This window comes from Pseudophryne corroboree, chromosome 6, assembly GCF_028390025.1.
Source record: "Pseudophryne corroboree isolate aPseCor3 chromosome 6, aPseCor3.hap2, whole genome shotgun sequence".
NCBI lineage: Eukaryota > Metazoa > Chordata > Amphibia > Anura > Myobatrachidae > Pseudophryne > Pseudophryne corroboree.
In genome coordinates this window covers 9113290-9126412 of record NC_086449.1, presented here as the reverse complement: position 1 = coordinate 9126412, position 13123 = coordinate 9113290, and the positions used below count along the sequence as shown (strand labels likewise).

Here is a 13123-nt window from a genome sequence, read left to right as displayed (position 1 = left end):
TAATAATGTGTAACATATGTGTAAGGGGCACTATTTTATGTTATTATGTGTATAAGGGCATTAACAATGTGTGGCATATGTGTAAGGGACATTATGTGTGTCATTATGTGTATAAGGGCATTAACAATGTGTGGCATATGTGTAAGGGAAATTATGTGTATAAGGGCATTGATAAGGGTTGGCATAATGTGTAAAGTGCATTATGTTTATAAGGACATTATAATAATGTGTGTCATATGTGTAAGGGGCAGTACTGTGTGGTATTATGTGTATAAATGCATTACCAATGTGTGGCATTATGTGTATAAGGTGCTCTACTGTGTGGCGTAACGTATAGAAAGGGCACTACTGTGTGATCTAATGCAGTGGTTCTCAAACTCGGTCCTCAGGACCCCACACAGTGCATGTTTTGCATGTAACCCAGCAGGTGCACAGGTGTATTAATTACTCACTGAAACATTTTAAAAGGTCCGCAGGTGGAGTTAATTATTTCATTTGTGATTCTGTGAGGAGACCTGCAAAACATGCACTGTGTGGGGTCCTGAGGACCGAGTTTGAGAACCTGTGGTCTAATGTGAATAAAGAACAATATGTTGTGGTTTAATGTGAATAAGGAGCAATTCAGTGTGTTGATATGTGAATGAGAGGCACTACTGTGAGGAGTAACGTATATAAGGTAAAGTGGTACAACTGTGTGATGTAATTTGAATAAGGGACACTATCGCATTATAAATTGTGAATAAAGTTGCACTACTGTGTGGCATAATTTGAATTGGGGGTACTATTGTGTGGCCATGCCCCTTGCCAGCAAAAACACACCACTTTTTGGGCTGTGCGCCGAATGTGCACACTGGGGGTCATTCCGAGTTGTTCGCTCGGTAAATTTCTTCGCATCGCAGCGATTTTCCGCTTAGTGCGCATGCGCAATGTCCGCACTGCGACTGCGCCAAGTAAATTTGCTATGCAGTTAGGAATTTTACTCACGGTTTTTTCTTCGTTCTGGTGATCGTAATGTGATTGACAGGAAGTGGGTGTTTCTGGGCGGAAACTGGCCGTTTTATGGGTGTGTGTGAAAAAACGCTACCGTTTCTGGGAAAAACGCGGGAGTGGCTGGAGAAACGGAGGAGTGTCTGGGCGAACGCTGGGTGTGTTTGTGACGTCAAACCAGGAACGACAAGCACTGAACTGATCGCACTGGCAGAGTAAGTCTGGAGATACTCAGAAACTGCACAGAGATGTATTATCGCAATATTGCGAATCTTTCGTTCGCAATTTTAAGAAGCTAAGATTCACTCCCAGTAGGCGGCGGCTTAGCGTGTGCAAAGCTGCTAAAAGCAGCTTGCGAGCGAACAACTCGGAATGACCCCCACTGTTCTTATTTAAATTACAGGGGGTAGGGAAAAAAAAGGACTGCTATGGGTGGGGGGTGATGGTGCTGGGAAAGGGGTGCAGGGTCAGAGGCGGAACTAGCGGTGGTGCTAGGGGGCAACAGCCAAAATCTTGCCTAGGGCATCATATTGGTTAGGGCCAGCTCTGACTGTGGGGGCATTTTTGGATCTGGCACTGTGGGGGCATTTTTGGATCTGGCACTGTGGGGGCATTTTTGGATCTGGCACTGTGGGGGCATTTTTGGATCTGGCACTGTGAAGGCATTTTTGGATCTGGCACTGTGGGGGCATTTTTTGATCTGGCACTGTGGGGGCATTTGTGGATCTGGCACTGTGGGGGCATTTGTGGATCTGGCACTGTGGGTGCAATTGTGGATTTGGCACTGCACTATTGGGGGCATATGTCTGTGTATCACGTCTCATTTTAATTGGCCACACTCACTAAATGACTGCGGGCATTACAACAGGCAACATTACTACTGGGGGCAATACAGGCATTGCATAAGGGGCACCACTACTATGGGGTCTATATAAGGGGCACTACCAGTGCAGTGGACATTGCATAATGAGCGCTACAACTGTGGGCATTGTATAAGAAGCGCCACCTCACATGCACCGAAGCCGCATGCAAATGTACTTCCCCTTCCATGGTGCCCCCCCTATCATTTTCTTCTGGATCCGCCCCTGCACACATACATTGGCCTATGCAGAAAAACAATCACATTGGTCTCCACATAAATCATATTGCTCCCTACATAAATCCTATTGCTCCCCACATGAATTTTTCACATTGTTACCCCCATAAATCCATAAATTCTTATTCTTCCCACATGAATCCTATTGTTCCCCACAGGAGAAATAAAACAACAAATATTAGCCCCTACCAGTCAGCTGTCCTCCTCCCTGTCCCTCAGTGGCGGGGGTTGTTCATAGTGGAGTGCTGTGAATACTGAGCAGCGAGTGGTCGGGCAGGTGTGGATGTGGGTGGGCAAGGAAAGCTGTGTATGCAGGCGGGAACTTGAAGATGTGTATGCAGGCGGGTGGGCTGGCTGGGTGGTGAGACGCGGTGGCCGTGACCTATGATATCACACCGCCGCGTCTTCAAAGCATACATCATGGGCGGTGCACGACTGATCCTGTAAGAAGAGCCCGGACCAATAGTTCACTCTGAAGGTGCAGGAAGCTGCTCTGGCTCCACGGCACACCTTGCAACTGGTCGCGGCACACTGGTTGAAAAAGCCTGGTATAGGAAAAGGGGCGTGATCACGTCCCTTTACCCGTGGCCATGCCCCCTTCTCAAATTTGTATCAATTTTTATGTGTAAACTGTTGGAGGGTGTGTTGCTGCAGATGCAGTGGGCCTATTTTGGGGTGTGGACCTGGAGCTGCAGCTCCATCAGCTCCATTGTTAAACCTGCTCTCGGAACACACAGCAGCCATAGGGTAGAGCCTCCCATTGGATGTAACCTGTGTGGGAGGGCTTTTCTCACCCAATCAGCTGTGGACTGGGTGTGATAGACCTGCTGCTAACCCAATGAGAGCTCCTAGCTACGCCCAGCGTTATACACACTGGCAGAGTCACAGATCTGGGTTATTATTTAGGATATATATATATATATATATATTAATATTGAGGGATAGACTGAACACTGTACTACATGTTCTAAATATATAAAAATGATTTAAATTGATAGTAATGTTATATGTTATAACTATAGGCCATTATGGAGGTTAAGGGGTCCCATTGAAGAAGTTAATTTGTCAGTTCACTAAGTAGCAGAATTTACAATCCTTTTTCATTGCATGCTGGGGGCCACCCATCGCAGAGCAAGGACACCCAGCATGCTCCCCCTGAGATAACACTGAAATTGCGGTCATAACGCAATTTCAGCGTGATCGTTAAAAATAGGGTAGCCTCCTGTCGGCACAGCCTGCTGCGACCGCCGGAGGCCTACCACCATCTTTGTGCTCTCTGTGGCTGCGTGATGCCCCGATCATGCTCACACCATGCACCCGTTTGACTTCCACCGCCACCGTTTTCATGCCGCCACCGCAATTCTCTGTCTCCACCTAGGAAACGGAGCATTGCCGCCTGCCCTACAAACACGTCTGCCTGATTGACAAGCAGAGGCGTTTCGCATTTACTGTGGGGCACCTGCAGAAAATCCGGGCGCACGTGCAGGACGGGCCCTGCGCATGCTCCCGCGTTATCTAAGTCATTTTTGCTGTTGGATCGCTAGTTGTTATCCAACCTGAATGAGGGCCTGAGTGAAGAGAAGTGAAAGACTTTAGCTAGAGAGGGAAAGAAGATCATTTACCAGCTGCAGTATTTGTACAGGTTACGGAATTAACACATTTTAAAGGCCATATCCGTGATTAAAGCCGTCTGATCGAGCTTGCTGAAGGCTAAATAAGAACTTAATGCTGCATCAAGATAGTGTTTCGTCAAAGTTTCGTCAGTCAAGTTCATTGACTGAATTGTGGTTAAACTGGCCACCTGAGATACACATGTGTCCACATACATCTTTGCTATATCCTGCCATGTATGGCTTGGTTTGCATGCCATAGACTCAGAGATTTAGCCATGCCTTGTGATTTTTCTATAATATGTTACTTTATACTAGAGATGTGGCACTGCAGTGTCACGCAGGATGGCCCTTCCAAAAAACACTCCCCAAACAGCACATGACGCAAAGAAAAAAAGAGGCGCAATGAGGTAGCTGTGTGAGTAAGCTTAGCGACCCTAGTGGCCGACACAAACACCTGGCCCATCTAGGAGTGGCACTGCAGTGTCACGCAGGATGGCCCTTCCAAAAAACACTCCCCAAACAGCACATGACGCAAAGAAAAAAAGAGGCGCAATGAGGTAGCTGTGTGAGTAAGCTAAGCGACCCTAGTGGCCGACACAAACACCTGGCCCATCTAGGAGTGGCACTGCAGTGTCACGCAGGATGGCCCTTCCAAAAAACACTCCCCAAACAGCATATGACGCAAAGAAAAAAAGAGGCGCAATGAGGTAGCTTTGTGAGTAAGCTAAGCGACCCTAGTGGCCGACACAAACACCTGGCCCATCTAGGAGTGGCACTGCAGTGTCACGCAGGATGGCCCTTCCAAAAAACACTCCCCAAACAGCACATGACGCAAAGAAAAAAAGAGGCGCAATGAGGTAGCTGTGTGAGTAAGATAAGCGACCCTAGTGGCCGACACAAACACCTGGCCCATCTAGGAGTGGCACTGAAGTGTCACGCAGGATGGCCCTTCCAAAAAACACTCCCCAAACAGCACATGACGCAAAGAAAAAAAGAGGCGCAATGAGGTAGCTGTGTGAGTAAGCTAAGCGACCCTAGTGGCCGACACAAACACCTGGCCCATCTAGGAGTGGCACTGCAGTGTCACGCAGGATGGTCCTTCCAAAAAACACTCCCCAAACAGCACATGACGCAAAGAAAAAAAGAGGCGCAATGAGGTAGCTGTGTGAGTAAGCTAAGCGACCCTAGTGGCCGACACAAACACCTGGCCCATCTAGGAGTGGCACTGCAGTGTCACGCAGGATGGCCCTTCCAAAAAACACTCCCCAAACAGCACATGACGCAAAGAAAAAAAGAGGCGCAATGAGGTAGCTGTGTGAGTAAGCTAAGCGACCCTAGTGGCCGACACAAACACCTGGCCCATCTAGGAGTGGCACTGCAGTGTCACGCAGGATGGCCCTTCCAAAAAACACTCCCCAAACAGCACATGATGCAAAGAAAAAAAGAGGCGCAATGAGGTAGCTGTGTGAGTAAGATAAGCGACCCTAGTGGCCGACACAAACACCTGGCCCATCTAGGAGTGGCACTGCAGTGTCACGCAGGATGGCCCTTCCAAAAAACACTCCCCAAACAGCACATGACGCAAAGAAAAAAAGAGGCGCAATGAGGTAGCTGTGTGAGTAAGCTAAGCGACCCTAGTGGCCGACACAAACACCTGGCCCATCTAGGAGTGGCACTGCAGTGTCACGCAGGATGGCCCTTCCAAAAAACACTCCCCAAACAGCACATGACGCAAAGAAAAAAAGAGGCGCAATGAGGTAGCTGTGTGAGTAAGATAAGCGACCCTAGTGGCCGACACAAACACCTGGCCCATCTAGGAGTGGCACTGCAGTGTCACGCAGGATGGCCCTTCAAAAAAATACTCCCCAAACAGCACATGACGCAAAGAAAAATGAAAGAAAAAAGAGGTGCAAGATGGAATTGTCCTTGGGCCCTCCCACCCACCCTTATGTTGTGTAAACAGGACATGCACACTTTAACCAACCCATCATTTCAGTGACAGGGTCTGCCACACGACTGTGACTGAAATAACGGGTTGGTTTGGACCCTCACCAAAAAAGAAGCAATTAATCTCTCCTTGCACAAACTGGCTCTACAGAGGCAAGATGTCCACCTCATCATCATCCTCCGATATATCACCGTGTACATCCCCCTCCTCACAGATTATCAATTCGTCCCCACTGGAATCCACCATCTCAGCTCCCTGTGTACTTTGTGGAGGCAATTGCTGCTGGTCAATGTCTCCACGGAGGAATTGATTATAATTCATTTTAATGAACATCATCTTCTCCACATTTTCTGGAAGTAACCTCGTACGCCGATTGCTGACAAGGTGAGCGGCGGCACTAAACACTCTTTCGGAGTACACACTTGTGGGAGGGCAACTTAGGTAGAATAAAGCCAGTTTGTGCAAGGGCCTCCAAATTGCCTCTTTTTCCTGCCAGTATAAGTACGGACTGTCTGACGTGCCTACTTGGATGCGGTCACTCATATAATCCTCCACCATTCTTTCAATGGGGAGAGAATCATATGCAGTGCCAGTAGATGACATGTCCGACTCCGTAATCGTTGTCAGGTCCTTCAGTCCGGACCAGATGTCAGCATCAGCAGTCGCTCCAGACTGCCCTGCATCACCGCCAGCGGGTGGGCTCGGAATTCTGAGCCTTTTCCTCGCACCCCCAGTTGCGGGAGAATGTGAAGGAGGAGATGTTGACAGGTCGCGTTCCGCTTGACTTGACAATTTTCTCACCAGCAGGTCTTTGAACCCCAGCAGACTTGTGTGTGCCGGAAAGAGAGATCCAAGGTAGGTTTTAAATCTAGGATCGAGCACGGTGGCCAAAATGTAGTGCTCTGATTTCAACAGATTGACCACCCGTGTATCCTTGTTAAGCGAATTAAGGGCTTCATCCACAAGTCCCACATGCCTAGCGGAATCGCTCGGTGTTAGCTCCTCCTTCAATGTCTCCAGCTTCTTCTGCAAAAGCCTGATGAGGGGAATGACCTGACTCAGGCTGGCAGTGTCTGAACTGACTTCACGTGTGGCAAGTTCAAAGGGCAGCAGAACCTTGCACAACGTTGAAATCATTCTCCACTGCGCTTGAGACAGGTGCATTTCACCTCCTATATCGTGCTCAATTGTATAGGCTTGAATGGCCTTTTGCTGCTCCTCCAACCTCTGAAGCATATATAGGGTTGAATTCCACCTCGTTACCACTTCTTGCTTCAGATGATGGCAGGGCAGGTTCAGGCGTTTTTGGTGTTGCTCCAGTCTTCTGTACGTGGTGCCTGTACGCCGAAAGTGTCCCGCAATTCTTCTGGCCACCGACAGCATGTCTTGCACGCCCCTCTCGTTTTTTAAATAATTCTGCACCACCAAATTCATGGTATGTGCAAAACATGGGACGTGCTGGAATTTGCCCATATTTAATGCACACACAATATTGCTGGCGTTGTCCGATGCCACAAATCCACAGGAGAGTCCAATTGGGGTAAGCCATTCCGCGATGATCTTCCTCAGTTGGCGTAAGAGGTTTTCAGCTGTGTGCATATTCTGGAAACCGGTGATACAAAGCGTAGCCTGCCTAGGAAAGAGTTGGCGTTTGCGAGATGCTGCTACTGGTGCCGCCGCTGCTGTTCTTGCGGCGGGAGTCCATACATCTACCCAGTGGGCTGTAACAGTCATATAGTCCTGACCCTGCCCTGCTCCACTTGTCCACATGTCCGTGGTTAAGTGGACATTGGGTACAACTGCATTTTTTAGGACACTGGTGAGTCTTTTTCTGACGTCCGTGTACATTCTCGGTATCGCCTGCCTAGAGAAGTGGAACCTAGATGGTATTTGGTAACGGGGGCACACTACCTCAAGAAATTGTCTAGTTCCCTGTGAACTAACGGCGGATACCGGACGCACGTCTAACACCAACATAGTTGTCAAGGCCTCAGTTATCCGCTTTGCAAAAGGATGACTGCTGTGATATTTCATCTTCCTCGCAAAGGACTGTTGGACAGTCAATTGCTTACTGGAAGTAGTACAAGTGGGCTTACGACTTCTCCTCTGGGATGAGCATCGACTCCCAGCAGCAACAACAGCAGCGCCAGCAGCAGTAGGCGTTACACGCAAGGATGCATCGGAGGAATCCCAGGCAGGAGAGGACTCGTCAGAATTGCCAGTGACATGGCCTGCAGGACTATTGGCATTCCTGGGGAAGGAGGAAATTGACACTGAGGGAGTTGGTGGGGTGGTTTGCGTGAGCTTGGTTACAAGAGGAAGGGATTTACTGGTCAGTGGACTGCTTCCGCTGTCGCCCAAAGTTTTTGAACTTGTCACTGACTTATGATGAATGCGCTGCAGGTGACGTATAAGGGAGGATGTTCCGAGGTGGTTAACGTCCTTACCCCTACTTATTACAGCTTGACAAAGGCAACACACGGCTTGACACCTGTTGTCCGCATTTCTGTTGAAATACTTCCACACCGAAGAGCTGATTTTTTTGGTATTTTCACCAGGCATGTCAATGGCCATATTCCTCCCACGGACAACAGGTGTCTCCCCGGGTGCCTGACTTAAACAAACCACCTCACCATCAGAATCCTCCTGGTCAATTTCCTCCCCAGCGCCAGCAACACCCATATCCTCCTCATCCTGGTGTACTTCAACACTGACATCTTCAATCTGACTATCAGGAACTGGACTGCGGGTGCTCCTTCCAGCACTTGCAGGGGGCGTGCAAATGGTGGAAGGCGCATGCTCTTCACGTCCAGTGTTGGGAAGGTCAGGCATCGCAACCGACACAATTGGACTCTCCTTGTGGATTTGGGATTTCGAAGAACGCACAGTTCTTTGCTGTGCTTTTGCCAGCTTGAGTTTTTTCATTTTTCTAGCGAGAGGCTGAGTGCTTCCATCCTCATGTAAAGCTGAACCACTAGCCATGAACATAGGCCAGGGCCTCAGCCGTTCCTTGCCACTCCGTGTGGTAAATGGCATATTGGCAAGTTTACGCTTCTCCTCCGACAATTTTATTTTAGATTTTTGAGTCCTTTTTTTACTGATATTTGGTGTTTTGGATTTTACATGCTCTGTACTATGACATTGGGCATCGGCCTTGGCAGACGACGTTGCTGGCATTTCATCGTCTCGGCCATGACTAGTGGCAGCAGCTTCAGCACGAGGTGGAAGTCGATCTTGATCTTTCCCTATTTTTGGAACCTCAACATTTTTGTTCTCCATATTTTAATAGGCACAACTAAAAGGCACCTCAGGTAAACAATGGAGATGGATGGATACTAGTATACTTATGGATGGACGAGCGACTGCCGACACAGAGGTAGCTACAGCCGTGGACTACCGTACTGTGTCTGCTGCTAATATAGACTGGATGATAATGAGATAAAATTAAAATATATATATATATATATCACACTAGTACTGCAGCCGGACAGGTATATATATTATGTAATGATGGACCTGCTGGACACTGTCTGTCAGACTCAGCACTGCAGACTCCTAAAGTAAGCTACTAGTATCAAGAAGATAGAGAGAAAAAAACCACGGGTAGGTGGTATACAATTATGGATGGACCAGCGACTGCCGACACGAGGTAGCTACAGCCGTGGACTACCATACTGTGTCTGCTGCTAATATAGACTGGATGATAATGAGATAAAATTAAAATATATATATATATATCACACTAGTACTGCAGCCGGACAGGTATATATATTATGTAATGACGGACCTGCTGGACACTGTCTGTCAGACTCAGCACTGCAGACTCCTAAAGTAAGCTACTAGTATCAAGAAGATAGAAAAAAAAAAACACGGGTAGGTGGTATACAATTATGGATGGACGAGCGACTGCCGACACAGAGGTAGCTACAGCCGTGGACTACCGTACTGTGTCTGCTGCTAATATAGACTGGATGATAATGAGATAAAATTAAAATATATATATATATATATCACACTAGTACTGCAGCCGGACAGGTGTATATATTATGTAATGACGGACCTGCTGGACACTGTCTGTCAGACTCAGCACTGCAGTCTCCTAAAGTAAGCTACTAGTATCAAGAAGATAGAAAAAAAAAACCACGGGTAGGTGGTATACAATTATGGATGGACGAGCGACTGCCGACACAGAGGTAGCTACAGCCGTGGACTACCGTACTGTGTCTGCTGCTAATATAGACTGGATGATAATGAGATAAAATTAAAATATATATATATATATCACACTAGTACTGCAGCCGGACAGGTATATATTATGTAATGACGGACCTGCTGGACACTGTCTGCAGAATGCGTTTATAAAAAAAACACCACACGACGAGTGTTTAACTTTTTCAGGCAGACAATCACAATATACTGGTGGTCAGCAGACAATCACAATACTGGTGGTCAGTGGTCACTGGTCAGTCACACTGGCAGTGGCACTCTGGCAGCAAAAGTGTGCACTGTACTTAAGTGCAGTCAGATAATGATATACAGTATATGATGCAGCACACTGGGCTGAGCACAGATATGGTATGTGTGACTGTGTCACACTGTGTATCGTTTTTTTTCAGGCAGAGAACGGATTAATTAAACTGGTGGCACTGGTCACTGGTCACACTATCAGCAGCAAGTAGTACTCCTCCTATATGCTCCCCAAAATTTGTGTCTCTCTCTAGTACTCTAGTCACTCTAAACGGAGAGGACGCCAGCCACGTCCTCTCCCTATCAATCTCAATGCACGTGTGAAAATGGCGGCGACGCACGGCTCCTTATATAGAATCCGAGTCTCGCGATAGAATCCGAGCCTCACGAGAATCCGACAGCGGGATGATGACGTTCGGGCGCGCTCGGGTTAACCGAGCAAGGCGGGAAGATCCGAGTCGCTCGGCCCCGTGTAAAAAAAACTGAAGTTCGGGCGGGTTCGGATTCCGAGGAACCGAACCCGCTCATCTCTACTTTATACATATTCTATTATGGAAAACAAAAATTGTCAAATCCATCCACTCGCTACTCGTGAAAAACAGCTTAGCCGTGTTTTGCGTGTTGTGCCAAATTTAGCAAAATAGCAAAGATGTATACTGTATCCAATTTATGTAAACCTCAGCACTGCAGAAGAGGACTGATCGCAATGTTTTTTTAGCAGCAAAGATTGAGTTCACTGTAACAAGAACTGTTATAGGGATCTCATCAGCGGCAGCTCCTACTTTTGTGGAGGAGGGGAGCTGCCTCTGGCCATGCTGACTGGTCTGGAGGAGTACGGCCCCAGTTGCTGGGCACAAGTAGCCGCTTGACTGCGTATGTGCAAACCACCGACTTCTATGAACCGCAACCCATAGAAGCCAAAATGGGCTGACAATCAGGTAGGTAGTGGCTTCCTACAGGAAACCATTTCTCTGCTAATAGCAGCTGGTCTGGCGGTCCCAGGGGGAGGACACATCTCCCAATGGGACTGCCTGTACTGTGGTTGACTGACAGAAAGGACTTCCAATAGGATGTACAGTAACTGCCAGTCACAGGGTACCGAGGGCAGTCATGAACTGCAACTGGCTCACTGCAGAGGCAAATTTTACTGGGGGAGGGAGGCTGCAGCCCATAGGTAAAATCAGCCACTGAATCTAATATAATGAAAGGAAATACCTGAAAAAAACTGGTTCTGGTATTCACAGAATGTATTAATATTTCCAATTAATTAATCCAGATACAGAACATTAGACATAGATATTAATATGTCTGGAACCAGACACATAAAGTACAGGATAATATAGTTTGAAGTTCAATAAGTGTATTCAGAGATACCATATAAACTTATATTGGAATAGCTACAAATTTCTTCCATCCTATCTATTGGCCCCAAAGCTTCACATAAAACTGCAGTTGATTGAGTATATAATTAGACTACCCAGGTATTCAGGTACTAAGACTGTGATGTAAGTTTTATATCTGAAAAGCATTTTTTTGTATTGCATGCACTATTTACTGTAATAGGTATAGTAGAGTAAGATTGTATGTGATTTATATTTCTCTGTTTAGCCTATCAGACTACTAAAATACAAGTCTAACTGTTGTGTTGATAACATCAATATTAAAATACCTATGGTTACTGTTATTGTGTAGTTTTTGCCTGGAAACTGATCCGAAGAATCTGGAAAAGAAGACAGGTATAACTGTAAATTATATAAGTGTATGACATTGATTGCAAATTTATAAACACATTGAGGTACACAAGCAAACAGTAGGCTTTCCCAAGCAAGCCTAGAATAGAAATACAGCTTAGGTGGTGGCACATGTAGTAACCTTCTAATAAGAAACCCCTAGTTGGAGTAGAGGGTAACATTTTGGTGGCACCGCTGAGATAGGAAATTATCTCCTATACATTTACCCAGATCTGTGACTTTATGCCTCATTTTCTAACGCTGGGCATGGCTAGGAGCTTTCATTGGGTTAGCAGCTGATTGGGCGAGAAACACTCTCCCACACAGGTTACATCCAATGGGAGGCTCTGCCCTTTGGCTGCTGTGTGTTCCCTGGACTCCATTTGGCTGCAGAGGGACTTGCCATTGGGGGAAAGCTGTGGTGCCTGGACCAGACACAGGAGCCTTCAGCGGCTGATGCAGGGAGCACCAACAAAGGTAAGTAGCTTAGCTGCTACCAGGAGGAGCACCTCCAGCCCCTTCCCCATTCGCGGCACCCCCGCACCCACCTACCCCACCCATGATGGAACCAGACCCCCTCTTCCACCCATGGAACCACCGCACCTGCCCCTCCCCCACCCATAGCACCCCGACAACTGCCTCACCTGCGGCACCCCCGTAACTGCCCCTCCCCCACCTGGGGCACCCATGCACCTGCCCCACCCCCACCCATGACAAAACCCACACCTGCCTCTACCCCACCCGTGCCAGCTCTGGACCCCAGAGCCTCATGGAGGTATAAATGATGCACTAGAGCAGAGATGTGACAACTGGATATTAGCATACTTAAACTGGGTTGTCTGTAGATGCATCTGCCCTGGGCTACTTACCAGGAAACTGTAACTGGAAAAGATACCAAGTATGTAAACCGGACTGGTTACTGGTGTGCTTGATTCAGGCTGGTAACTGGAGCACTGAGAACCGGGCTGGTTACCAGTGTGCTTGAACCGGGCTGGTTACCGGAGCACTGAGAACTGGGCTGGTTACCAGTGTGCCTGAACCGGGCTGGAAGCACATAGACAGCCTCCTTAAATAGTGGATTTAGCTTGGAGTGTAGCTTGTAAGTGACGATATTCAGGCACCAAGGCTCTGCCCGGCACTTCCTTTTGAACCTCCCGCTACCTCCCTATTGGAGGAGAGAGTCATGTGACTCACTGAGTCCTGCGATTGGTCCTTCTTCGTTAGGAGACCGCAAGGAGCAATGGCGGCACCCATAGACCGGTGCCAGTGGGAGCTCCCGTCG

At 47.7% G+C, this 13123-nt stretch overlaps 1 protein-coding gene across 1 annotated transcript in view; it reads right to left on the bottom strand.

Annotated features, from left to right (window-relative positions):
- Positions 1 to 13123, bottom strand: part of LOC134934753 (uncharacterized) — a 212998-nt gene that overhangs the window by 183860 nt on the left and 16015 nt on the right. The window contains exon 3 of the mRNA XM_063930119.1: positions 11781 to 11831. Within this exon, the coding sequence (XP_063786189.1) occupies positions 11781 to 11831 (51 nt within the window). The remainder of the gene's footprint in view (positions 1 to 11780; positions 11832 to 13123) is intronic.